Source organism: Artemia sp. Qi Xiang Cuo, chromosome 3, assembly GCF_049724085.1.
Source record: "Artemia sp. Qi Xiang Cuo chromosome 3, ASM4972408v1, whole genome shotgun sequence".
In the NCBI taxonomy this organism is placed as follows: Eukaryota; Metazoa; Arthropoda; class Branchiopoda; order Anostraca; family Artemiidae; genus Artemia; species Artemia sp. Qi Xiang Cuo.
In genome coordinates this window covers 18,810,188-18,824,137 of record NC_142796.1, presented here as the reverse complement: position 1 = coordinate 18,824,137, position 13,950 = coordinate 18,810,188, and the positions used below count along the sequence as shown (strand labels likewise).

Below are 13,950 nucleotides of genomic sequence, written 5' to 3'. Positions count from 1 at the left end.
ATGGTCCGTCTACTGAAATATTCCAACTCTTGCATTTTAATGAAAGAAATTCAAAATGAACTTTGAAAAATCAAGAAAATGTAACTGTGACAAGGTAAACCGCAACCAAACACTACTGAAATATTCCAACTCTTGCATTTCAACGAAATAAATTCAAAATGGACTATCAAAAATTAAGGGACTGTAACTGTGACAGGGTCAACTACAACATCACACTAGTGAAATATTCCAACTCTTGCATTTCAACGAAAGAAATTCAAAATGAACTTTGAAAAATTAAGTGAATGTAACTGTGACATGGTAAACTACAACATCACACTACTGAAATATTCCAACTCTTGCATTTCAAAGAAAGAAATTCAAAATGAACTTTGAAAAATCAAGAAAATGTAACTGTGACATGGTAAACCGCAACCAAACACTACTGAAATATTCCAACTCTTGCATTTCATCGAAAGAAATTCAAAATGGACTAACAAAAATTAAGGGAATGTAACTGTGACAGGGTAAACTACAACATCACACTAGTGAAATATTCCAACTCATGCATTTCAACGAAAGAAATTAAAAATGAACTTTTATAAATGAAGGTATTGTAAATGTGACATTTTAAACTACAACTTCACACTACTGAAATATTCCAACTCTTGCATTTCAACGAAAGAAATTCAAAATGAACTTTGAAAAATTAAGAAAATGTAACTGTGACAAGGTAAACCACAACCAAACACTACTGAAATATTCCAACTCTTGCATTTCAATGAAAGAAATTCAAAATGAACTTTGAAAAAATCAGACCTTTGGAGGGGGGAGGGGCCGGGGGCAGGGGGTCGTTCTGTGTCTCAATGCACAAAAAAAGTATAAAAAATGGGGAGGGAATGGGGGGGGGAGGAGAGGGGAGGAGGAGAAAGAGGGAGGAGGAGGAGGGAAGAGGTGGGAGGAGGTGGGAGGAGGAGGAGGGAGGAGGAGAAGGAGGAGGGAGGAGGAGAAGGAGGAGGGAGGATGAGGAGGTGGGAGGAGGAGGAGGGCCGGGGGAGGGCCTTTGGGGCACAGGGAGGGCCTTTGGGGCACAGGGAGGGCCTTTGGGTGTCTGGGTGACATTTGGGGACCGGTGGATGGCCTTTGGGACCCCGTTGGTCCTTTGGGAGCTCGATGGGCCTTTGGGGGGCCCGGGGATGGCCGTTGAGGGTCTGGGGTGGGCCTTTGGGGGTGTCGGTCGGCCTTTGGGAGCTTGGGGGACCTTTGAGTGTCCGGGGGGGGGCAGTTGGGGGCCTGGGGGACATTTGGGGACCGGTGGAGGGCCTTTGGGAGCCCGGTGGACCTTTGAGGACCGGGGGCTTCCTTCGGGGTTGGGGTATGAGGATTGGAACCCTTTGGGGTTGGGTTAGAGGACCTCACAACACTGTTCAAATGAAACTTGTGTATTATAACGACCACAGAGTTTCACCATTAAATTCTCTTCTAAAATCTCTTCAAAAATATTCTTTTAAAATGTCTCTATCTGTTTCGCCGAAATAGTTCCATTACCTGTCTAAAACGGTTTCGCCCAAATAATCCCTAAACGCAAATTCAGCGTGTTCCTTTGTTATTGGCATCTCTGTGCTAACGCATTTCAAATTAATAGGAAACCTTCTCGCACGCTAAAACAATTCATCGCTAAGATGTTTCTTGCCTAATTGTTTCCATGGCCTTTGGTTATTAATTTCCTTTGGAGTTCGACCAGTAGAACTGTTCCCGAGGCAAAGACATTAATGACCTGGATCTATTCCTGGAGAAATGTTTCTAGGCGAAAATTTTTAAAGTCTGACAGATGATGTCATTGATTGATTGATCTGTCAAGAAAGGGAAATTAATTTGTTGTTTCTAAGGGGAATTATTGATTCACGATAGGTGAATTGAGGTCGACAGCACAGGTGTTCTGACTCGTGACAGCACCACGTGGTTTATGGCATGCACTTGTCCAAAAACAACAATAATAAATAAATCCCTCAGGCCTAAAGATTAAAGAAGCCTTAATGTTTCTTAATTCCCTCTCCGTGAATCAACAATTTCCCCGCCGATTATGTAAATCAATTTCTCAGGTTAAGCTAACCAAACAACAATGAAGCCATGTTTGTTTCTTAATTCCACCATCGAGAATCAATAATTTACCCTAGCGATTATTTAAATAAAAGATTAATTAAGACTTAATGTTTCTTAATTCCCTTTTCGTGAATCAATAATTTCCCCGCCGATTATGTAAATCAATTTCTCAGGTTAAGCTAACCAAACAACAATGAAGCCATGTTTGTTTCATAATTTCCCCTTCGTGAATCAATAATTTCCCCTAGCGATTATGTAAATCACAGATTAAAGAAGGCATGTTTGTTTCTTAATTTCCCCTTCGATTACGCAATCAAGTTCTCGGAAATTTACTTCCCCATCGATTACGCAATCAAGTTCTCGGAACTTCACTTCCCCTTCGATTACGCAATCAATTTCTCGGAAATTTACTTCCCCCTCGAGTCCTAGATCAATAACATTGTTCCCGTTAGAATTCAATGCACATGTGCAACCTTTGCCCCGGAGCTATTACACATAGAAACATCAAATAAATCGACCTTGGAAAAAGAGGTCATTGACCCCATTAACCACGTGTTCTCCCTAATGACTCTATGCCCATATATGGTGTGCTGTCAGTATTCTATGCCCATATTTGGTGTGCTGTCACGATCAATAGGGTCACTTCTACTATGATGAATAGTCAAATTCTTTGAAGTCTTACTAGAACTTTTTGAAGAGACAGACTGCTTTGAATGCCTACTTAAAAAAAAATATAATAATAAAAACATCTTACTTTTTTTGTTGCATAAATAGGAAATTTTTATTTATTTTAAAACAATTATGTCGGCTGGAGAGGCAGACTCTTGAACCAGAGAGAAACAGAAAGTTTACTGGTAAAAAATTTTGTGGCCCAAAACTGTTCGTTCTTTTTACTGGATTAAAATTTCACACCACTACCAGCGAGACTTTAAAAGGGGATATCGGCTTCCCTTTCGGGTATACGTTCAAGGAATAGTGTGGTTGGCTCGAAAAATTACGCCACAGACGTAAACTAATAGAAGTAAGGCGCATAGTATAGTATAATAATATAGTATATTTGATACAAAAAACCCCGCAGGGCCATGGCCACAAAAAAACAAAAACAAATACAATCAACAACATACAAATACAGTTAAAGCATTCAACTTAAACTTTTGCTCAAAACGATTAAAGCACAGAAAACCATTAAAAAACACTAATACAAACAAACAAATAGTCATTACATAACACTCACGATGGGTTATACCTACAAAAATAAACCGCGTCATATTCTTGATAATAATAAAACACCCATTTTCCAGCAATTTTTCCACCCAAGGCTGATCCCCCCCGTCCTCTCCAAAAATTTCCTTTCTCAAGATCTTTAACCTTTCACACTTCCCATGAAAATGCAGTAAATTTCCCTCTCACTCTCCACACATCGGGCAACTCTAAGGACAACGGATCATTCTAACCCTTCCCAAATATCTTCTTCTTCCCCCAAGTGGCATAAAATTGCCTCTACAAGAAATTACCCACTTAATATCCTCCCTAGACAGCCCAGCTCTATGATATACTCCCTCCCCCCATGTCTCTTTTACCCTAGAATACAAACCAAGAGAATCAGACGTTCTGATCTGGCACCCCCACTTCCGTATTTCCTGATCAACTAAAACAGAATATACCTATCTGGACACATCTCCCACTTGCCTACCCCTACCATGTCCTCTAATCCATTCACCCGACATTCCAAATGAATTCAAAATTGCCTTAATCTGCCCCATCCACGAATCTTCTTCTGTCTAACAGAGACTTGTTAGACAATTGTATTTACCACATAATTGTAGGGAAGCAATCTCTCTTTTTCTCTTTGCCTAAATGCTGATCAGAAACGTAAGGGAACTGACCGTTCGGCTGGAAATCAGGCTCTAGATACACGTTAATCTTTTTTTCAGGTTCCTAGTCATTATTCAATTGGTAGATATCATGAACAGAGTGACAGGTCTTACAGTGCTTGTATGAATTGTCGCGTCCTATCTTCTTCACCTTTTGGTCGCTGTGGTTACTGTGAAAAGAACATATGTGGCAAATGTTTGCAACCTTGTATTCAATGTGGCTTCGAGTTTTGTGCCCTTTGTTCGCTTCCTGTGTAAGTATCTGTTTGTTTTAGGTTTAATTACCGTGTTCGGACTTTTTAAATCCCTTAAACAAGACATTTATTCGTCTAGTGTTTTTTTTATTCGTGTGTATTAGCTTATAACTAATGAATTTTCGAATACTTTTTTGGCAGTTTAAGATTTGTTGACACATAAGGAAATCCGCTTGCTGTGGGTGCTTGAAATTGACGTTGTGGATGATGAAAAGCCAAATAAAAATTAACTAGTGAGGAGCGAGTTTAGATGTTAGAGGGAAAAGCACAGAGAGAGAGAGAGAGAGAGAGAGAGAGAGAGAGAGAGAGAGAGAGAGAGAGAGAGAGAGAGAGAGAGAGAGACTAGAGCACATATTTGAAGCCCGCCTTCCCCCTTACATACTTGCCTTTTCAACATTGATTGGAAGAAGTTAATAATTTTTGGCGTTTCAGGCTAACAAAATTTATTTTCATGCTTCTCTCGGTGGGTCAATTGATTATGTGCGTGATTAGAAGCAAAGTAAAAATCAGTTTCGGTTAATCAATAATTTCATTTATATTACAGGTTTTATTGAAACGCACTGCTAACGGCTGTTCGGCCCCAGAACCTTAACCTGTTACGTTACCACATATTTCTGGTTTAGTTTCATGGTACCAATGTACCATTACCATGGTACTAACGCGCCATTTGTATTGCATTATTGGAAGTGGTCGTTTTTTTCTTGTCATTTTATTGATTTGCCAGGTTCAAAAAAGGTTTTTGTCTTCTAGAAAACCAATATTTTTATTTGTGGCCTTTTCCAGGTGAGAAGAAAAAATTGTAAAACAGACAAATAATATTTAAAATCCAGTGAAATCTGGCATAAATAGTAATTTTCTTGGATTTCTTTTTGTAAAATATAAAAATATGTCAGATTTCACCATAAGTCTTAGTGATTGGGGGGGGGGTATGGAGACCAGAAATCTGGGAGGTCGTAAGTAAATGCCTGTGTGCCTACCTGAAGCCATCAGATCAGTTTAGATGCGATTTTAAGTAGTTCTGATTTGGTCGTTTGAGTTTTTTTTATAAGGGGCTACCCATCCCTTGTAAATCACTTCCCAAAATGAAGCAAATTGTGAAGAAGAAGAAGCGAAGATATTCCTGCCAGTGAAAAAAAAAGAACGATGAATATGCAGATATTTCAGTCAAGGCCCTTGCTCGACCGTCCTCAGTTGACAAAGGTAAATAAAGAGTAAAAATATACATATAAAAGTTCTAAGCACAAAATTGAAAACAAAACGAAAAAACCAAACACTAAATTGAAAGAGGCCCTGTCTCAGCAACAGTTAAAAGGGTAACTAAATAAAAGCATCAAAAAATGAATGGCGATTCAAACCTTGGAAGTCATTGGTATCTGCAAAAGCTTTTTTGAACGCTGATCGCTTATCAGGTATGGTATGATCAGAAATCGGTTGCCAAATAACAGTTAGGGAATCAAAATAATATGAAGGATTGGAATTCATAAGTTCATTATAAATGGGGTAAGGTAAATTTCACCGGCATCGATTAGTGCGTTGGAGCATCCCTTATCCGATTATCCGCTGAACATTAAGTTTTCTGGATGTAATTCGTAAATGATACCAACAAATGCTTATCTGGCAACTTATCAACCGAAACGCCAACGGCAACTAGGCGAACAACAGCATTAATCACGTGTACTCCACTGCAACCATAGAATAAAAGTTCAAAATAGGGATAAAATCCTTTTTAATAGACAGTATATAGAAATTCACAAAAATACCAGATATCTCGGTCACATATACAGTGACCGAGTTTTACTACTGATGACGGTCACTGTATATGTGACCGTGAGACCTTTAACGGGGGCAGTAATGAAAGATTTATAAAATGAAATGGTGAGGGTTATCATAAACGTGCAAGTTCTTCCTTGTTTATCACTCAATTTTGGAATATAGGATAAAACGGTGAAATTTTTCTTATCGTCTACGAACGAGATATTTTCAGTTGAGGTATTGATGCTTCTCGTTCCGTCTTTCTAAGTCTTTCTTTTAGTACATTTGGTAAATTAATGGGATATCCATTGTTGAATAAAGTGTCCTTGAAATAGTTCAGTTATAGACATGATGTAGTTCAGTTCTGGGATTATGTGAGCTCCTGAACATACCTTTAGCACTTTATCCACTAAAGATATAACCACTCCTCTTTTTTCAAAAAGAGGGTGGTTGGAAGAAAAATTGAAATACCTACCGTGCAATTATTATTGTTTTGCTAAGGTGAACCGAACACAAAAATTATGATTTCTATCCAAGAAATGGTGCTTCAGGGGAAAATACTATAGAGCAGAAGTTCCCGTAAATTTAATATAAAATTCGGCTGATCCCATATTTTAGGTGAAAAATCGGCTGATCGGAAATTTATTTTATAATTATAGTTACAAATGCGGACAATCTCTGTTCGTATTTGAAAAGAATTGAGAACATAATAGTTTCGATATCTAACGTCTGGTAGCCCATTTGATCGGTATGATCTTGTAGTTTCCTTTAAAAAGCTTTGAACCTTGAAAACGAAAAGTTTTCACAAAATCTAGTTTTCAAGTATACAGAAGGCAATTTTTGCTTGAAGCTACTGTAGTTTGAAAACACCTTTCTACACAAGACATGATGGAAAACCATCAATACAAAAAAAAAATAATCACTTGCGTAAAAGGATAAAACAAGGAATATGATTAAGGAGGAAACAAATTTCTCCTTTAACTTATTGTAGCTTGAATAAACCTCTCCACACAAGACACGATGGAAAACACCTTTCCAACAATACACACAAATTTTAAATCACTAGCGTAAAAGGTTAAAATAAGAAATCTGATTAATTTTTTCCTCCTTAATCATTTTCCTTGTTTATCCTTTTACGACAGAGATTAAAACAAATTTTGTATTGATAGAAAGGTGTTTTCCATTGTATAATAAATGGAAGCATGTTTCAAAGCTGCAGTAGCTGCAAGCAGAAATTTATTTTCCTTCTTAACCATTTTTGATGATTTTTAAGCAGAAATCAAATTTCTGCTTGCAGCTATTCTATTTTCTATCGCCACCAAAACATTTGCTAATATTGCTCTTTGATTCTAGGTACAGGTTTGATGAAGAAAGGATTTGCACTTCATGTTCTACCCGTCCTACATCACAACTGGGATTTTACCCATGAAATTAAAGTAAAGCTGCTTTTTATTGGAAAACGTGTTGAACTCCGTCGTTTTGAAGCTACAATGGTTTCAAACATTTTTGGGCATTCAGCTTCTCTTATTTTTGAGGTTCATTCGTTGTTTTTTGTTTCGTTTTGTTTGTTTTTTCACATACGGTACAATTTATTGTCGCAGATTTAGTGAGGATTAAGCTATTCGGTTAGAAAGTGTGTTTCACTAATTTTCAGTGGTAATTTTGTTTGGAAATAAGTCAAAGTTTTGCGGAGTTTATACTTTTTATGTACTTTCCTTTCCCAGAAAATTTGTGTTTGCTCCTGACGCACATTAGTCCACGGAGGAAACAGATAGAATAATCTTTTGAGATTGTTTCCTCTACCCCTTGACCTCCCCTTTCCTTTGTTGGGGATACATTGTTGGGGCATTTATAGTTTTATTAGGGTTGGGCCAATCCCTGAAATAATTTTTATGCTTTTCATAAAACTCACTTGATATTTTTTCTTCTTTTTTGCCCAAAAACTCTTTTTTGCCCAAAAGTGCAGAAATAAGTGGGAGGAGCTTTTTGTTCGCACCGAGAATGAAAAGCCAGAAATCATCTGCGGTAAACTTACTGGTATATTATATAAACTGTGATCCTAATAGTTGCACTATCCATAACCTATAGCAGGTTGGGATGTATGATAACGGCATAAATAATAAATATATTACAATAAGTAATAGCAATAATTGTTTTCGTTTGATGATCGAAAGGTAACAGAAATTTAGCAAAAACTCCACTCTTGCCCACAGACTTATAGATTGTTTTGTTTCTGATGGTCCAAATATAATTCTGTTAAATAACCATGGATGAAGTTCCGAGAGCTTGTGTGTAATTTTATTCATCTCATAATTTTTTATATGGGGTTGCTATATAAAACGTAACCATTATTTGGTGTATTTTGTTGGGAATAATTTATTCGTTGAGGTAGAGGGTGTTGCTTCTCTTGTGTGAAGGTACAGTTATATCGTATATAATTGAACACCTGTCAAGTTGGCTCTAAATAACACCAAATACCAATTAGCCACCACTTTTAAGTTGTCCGCCAATTCTATGCTATGTAATAGATATTTATTGTGAAAATTCACACATCCATGGTTACAAACATAGTAGCAACTATTAATTTATAAATGACCAATTGAAAAACGTTTATATGTTGCGATTAACTAAAGAACCGGCTTAATTTTTAAATACTTTTAAATACCCTGAGAGTAAAAAAAAACTTTTAAGCATATTTTAGCCTGCAGACCCATTTCTGAAAGTTTCATTTTCCTAATTTAACTCCTTTCCAAGATACATGGATTGGCCCTCTGGTGGAAGAGGCTGGGAATTTTCCTATCTGCTTTCTGTCCCACACCGATTAGTAACCTTAACTTGTCATAGGCCTAAGCAAGACAAAAGTGAAATCTGGAACCTATTATTGCCGCGAATCAAAACAAAGTTAATTTTGTATGCGACTTTAGAGCAACATTAAAAAAGGGTACTTGTATGATATAGCGCCAACCTAATATTCTTCATGTAAATAGAGCCTATTTCTCTGACACTCAATCCTAGTGAAATATACCCAGGTACGATAAAAACATAATAATCTAGAAAAACATTTGGGCTATATATTTGCATATTAGGGGTTGTGGGTGGAAGGGGGGTAAAATATAGTGGGTATGCAAAGTGTAGGGGGAATAAAACTATTCCGTTCTCTGTCTATGTGTTTGCCAAGCTCAGGCAGTAATTTTGTCTTTTTTTGCGGCCTTCAAAAAACTTGAAAGAGAGTAAAGTTTTTTACTCTCAGGGAAGGGCCTCTCTCGCTCTCCCCTCAAAATTTCACTCGCCATTCGTTATTGGCCTTGGTATAGAAACTATTCACACAGTAGTGTAATAGAAAAAAACTAATTACGAAGAAAAACTTAGCCTGTATCAATAACCCAATTTTCTTGTGATCCATAGAAAATTTCACATTGGTTTCGTGAACTGCGCTTGTTTTTCGACTCTTTATCTTGATTTTCCATGTAACTATAGAGATTCTTTTTCAGTGACTGTGAATATATCAATAAATAGAGAAAAATAGCTTCCATTTGCTATATTAAGGTATATATTCAGTCTAAAACGAGCAATTTTGCGAAAAGCCTGCAGCCGTAACTTGCATCGAAAGGACAACTATCGCATAATGGATGCTTATATCATTAGATCCATTAGTCTCAAATCTATCCATTGACCAAAACAGAATAATAATATTACGTACGCTGTTTCTTACGAGAGGATCTAAACATGCTTTAAAAAGGGGAAATTGTCCTTTTTTCAACTATTTTTAGGTATTTTCAGTCTAAAAAACCATGTACTCCAAGTTTTGTAAATCGAATTCGGTGAATGGACAGATCTGAATCTCAGCTATGGAATGATATCAAAAATGTCGTCTTTTGTTGATATGTCAAAACTGTAGGAGAGCACACGCTAAAAATTGCACAGGGAAAATAAACCTTAATAGATATCCATCCTCTACCAAATTGTTCTTAACGGTTGTTAGAAAAAAGTTACATAGCACAAAAATTTTCTTTTTTTATATTTTTAACGAACCTTAAGAACGATCTATGTAGTAGAGATTGGCTACTTTTTGACAAAATGAATGAAAGTCAATTTTATCCCAATTTGTCAATATATGTCTAGCCCCAGAAATCTCTATAGCTCTATAGCTATAAAATATAGATATATTTTATAACTCTATAGCTCTATAGCTATAAAACTTTATAGCAAATCAAGAAAAAGACTTCAAGACAAGAATGTAAGTCATGACACGTATAACAAATTCTCACCCGTTACTTTGATGAATCTTCCTATTTTTTTTTTTTTTTTTAATTTAATCCTTTTTTAAAACGCCTAATAGTATCCTAATATTTACCCTACACTTAACAGCCAAATATCATATTTCACACATCGAAAGACATTATCTCTTAGATTTTCCAATATTTCCTACTCGTACATGAAATGGAACACGGACATTTTTACATCCATATTTACAAGCTCATTTTTCTTAACTTTATTAATTCCTAATCTCACCAAGAAGCAAGCAATCTTCTTATTCTTTCTTAAAAATGTTTGGAATTTGGCACAGATTCAGCGTCAGATGTTGGAAAACATTTTCGAAACTTAGGTTATAAACGTACATAAAAAGTGTATAGGAGGAGTTATATGACATTATGTCGAATCTATGCGTGTCTACTTTTTCAATCGCTTATGGTAAAGTAAATAAATCATCGTTATATTGTCTATTAAACAATAATTGTTGAAATTCTTCAAAAAAGTATCATGAATAAAAAGATAGTAACCAAAAAATTAGAAAAAAGAATATTAGTCAATAGTAAAAATGCTAGTGAAACACTTTCTTTTTTTGCTATATAGTGAGATGAATGCTAACAAGAATATTCCAATATATAGTGTCTATAATACCTGTACATTTTTTTATTTTTACTTTTTTTATGCTAAGAATATTAATCCTTCCAAAGGATTGAAGTTTTGATTTTTGCCTATTCGGCAGAACGCCATGAATTTGAGCGCTGAGTAATTTACATGCTAAAAAACATTTAATGTCATGTAAAATAAAAATTGAAAGAATATCCTAATTTACTAATGAAATATCCTAATTTATTAATATTAAATACTGTTTAGGCAAAGATTTTGTAATGAACTGGATATCAAATACTATTAAATTACATTAAGAAACCCAAGGAGTTAATATTTCTCTGGGTGGCACCTTGGTATTTAAGTCTATTCCTCATAGTATATGAAATATGCCTGATACTGCCCTTGACTAGTTACGCTATGTACTAAGGTGTTTGCCTCCCACGAAAATGGCGAATAGAGTTCGTTTAAAATAACTTTGTTTGGTGTTATAGTATTCTAAGGCTTATAGTACACATTATAAGGTTTATAGTGTTATAGTGTTATAGTGTTATAAGTCTGGTGCTTATAGTAAGTTGTGGGCATTTAAGTCGGTAAAACGGGGGCTAAATAGCTGCTTCTCGGATATTACTTTCTGTAATGTTTAACCAAAATCAGCTACAAGAAAAAAAACTAAAAAGTATCTGCGTACCCCTCAATCAGAGGCGTAGATAGGATTTTCAGCGCCTAAAATAATGCTAATTTTGTTCCTCTCTCCTTCCCTAGTAAATTGATCAAATATTTTGAAAAGGTATTTATCTAAATGGCGTCCTAACAAACGATGAGCCTTGGGATAAGTATACTCCCTTGCGGCCATAGCTACACTTCTCTCCTTAGTTTTATAACTTTTATTGTTTGCTAAAACGGCACCACTCACCCACTTGACAAGTTAAACTAATTTTAATTTATCAATACTTGACAACTAATTTAGTGACTTTCCAGTATTGCCCGATGCTCTCTAAAACTATTGATGCAGAAATCTATCTCGTTAGCCTCCGGCTCTTCACATTAAAAGGGTTTTGATTTTACTTTCTATTCGGATGTCATTTAGATAAATGTTCTTTTTTAAGTCCTTTTTGTCGGGGGGAGGGGACTGGCGTTGCCCCAGGGCACTAAAAACCTACCTTGTGGCTTCGGAATGTGGTTACATTTTAAATATGATTATTTACTCTATTTCAATTATCAACAATCTTTTTTTTACATTACTTCTTGATTTTACATAATCTCGTACCCTTCTGTATCAATCTGATGATGTCATTTACGATATCAATATCATATAGTATTTTTCATTATGACCAGACTAAAAACTTTAATTTGTTATTGTCCGTTAACATAGTATCGCCCCTATCATATGTCACTAGCTTATTCACTGGTTTTATCAACAATTAGTTCATGTTTTGAATATCCTACTGTCTATGGTTTTATTAATCGGTTTTATTCATACTAGAGAAAATGAAAATTGAAATGATAATGGTGGTGACAGGGTAGCACCGGGAATAAATTGGCAGTCAAAAAGAAGATGAAGATGGGATTCGATCCTTGTGAGGTATAGAATATATCAGTGTAAATATTCAATAGCTAATAATAAAGAACTGCGATAGAGATTATTAAATTTTATAACTAGTTCCATCGTTGACTTTTTTTTTCTTTTTTTATTACTTTGTTTTTTGTTTCAAAATTCACTCTTTCCTTTGTAATGATTTTTTAAAGGGGGTATTTTCATTAAGTTTCGGCAAAGAGAGATTCGAGTTCATTGCCTTGACATTTGAGCTCTACTCATACGTTGACCATTTCAGTTCTGTTGATTCTTAAAATATATGTCAAAAAACAGTGAATCGATTCATGTTGGCAGGAATGAATTCCGATATAGCTTGTTTTAAGAAACTGTACTTGTACTTATTTTACTTATAAATTTATGGGGATGGGGCTTTTAAGGTGTTTATATTTACAGACCAATATAACTTAAAAAATTATATTTGCTTTAAAATAATTTTTTTTACAGGGGGTAGGGGTAGCGTATGGATAGGTATCAAAGGAATTACCTGGGTCTAGCGTGAATCGTTTCAAATATAATAATGCTAAGAACTGCATTTTTCCCCAAGATTTTAAAGCAATACATACTATTAACAGCTTAAAGAAGAGAATCTTTTAATGCATCAGTAAGAAGTTAAAGAAATTTCATGGTGGTCCTTATACATCTCATCTTAGAAGGAGAAGAATCTAGGTGGGCGTAAAATAACATTAAATTCCGTCAAGGACTAAAATATTTATGAGAAAAGGACTGTCATCGAAAATGTTTCAATCAAAAACCCTGCCTTGAAAAAGTAAAATGAAGAGGAATTAGAATCGAAGGAGAGAGGTAAAGTATGCTCTTGCAGGCAACGCTAAGCTACGGATACAGTCAAATAATGATAGGGTTGGAGGTGCTGGAGTGAAAAAAAAAGTAAAATTGTTGTCAAAGACGGAAATTTCTTATGATGTCTAAACGGGACAGAAAGGTACCTTTTGGACTCTTGCCCTTCTTCATGCATGATTCTATGTCTTGTCCCTTATGACCGGAAGTAAAATTCTGGTCAGTCTATCGTCATACAGAAAGAGTTGTAAGAAGTTTTCCTAATACCTCATTTCCCCGACAGTGGAGTTTACTCCTCTTTGCTTAACTTATATTAGCTGATTAATGTGATTTGACTTCTCCCTTAAGCCGCCCTTAGTTGTGCCACTGTTTTAAGGAGGGATAATATAGTGTCGATTTGCTTTCTTTCTTCCAGATTAAGGAGCGTGATACATAGACGGTGCCATTTGATTAGTTAGGCTTAATATAGATCATATAGGAAGTGTATATTTATGTACCTTATGGCAGTTGATTTTTTTTTATGTGTTATTTTTCCTTTTACGTTATGGTGTTACTTTATTATATCTGAGCTATTTTTTCGCTCCTGGTAGATATATTGATTTGTAGGTATGTACGTAGGGGGTCTGGTATTATACCTATCCCCTCCAGATGTCAAGACTTTATGGCAATTAGAGAGATGTCCTCTCTAATTGCCATATAATTCACCCTCTGTCCCGTTTTGATGAATTGCTGCTTCCCCCTC

At 35.7% G+C, this 13,950-nt stretch overlaps 1 protein-coding gene across 2 annotated transcripts in view; it reads left to right on the top strand.

Annotated features, from left to right (window-relative positions):
• LOC148953835 (apoptosis regulatory protein Siva-like) overlaps positions 1-13,639 on the top strand; it is a 50,017-nt gene extending 36,378 nt beyond the window's left edge. For both annotated transcript variants that reach the window (XM_089085664.1, XM_089085665.1), the window contains exons 4-5: positions 4,017-4,210; positions 7,316-13,639. In XM_089085664.1, the coding sequence (XP_088941790.1) occupies positions 4,017-4,210; positions 7,316-7,391 (270 nt within the window). In that variant the 3' untranslated portion in view covers positions 7,392-13,639. The remainder of the gene's footprint in view (positions 1-4,016; positions 4,211-7,315) is intronic.
• Positions 13,640-13,950: the final 311 nt, after the last annotated feature.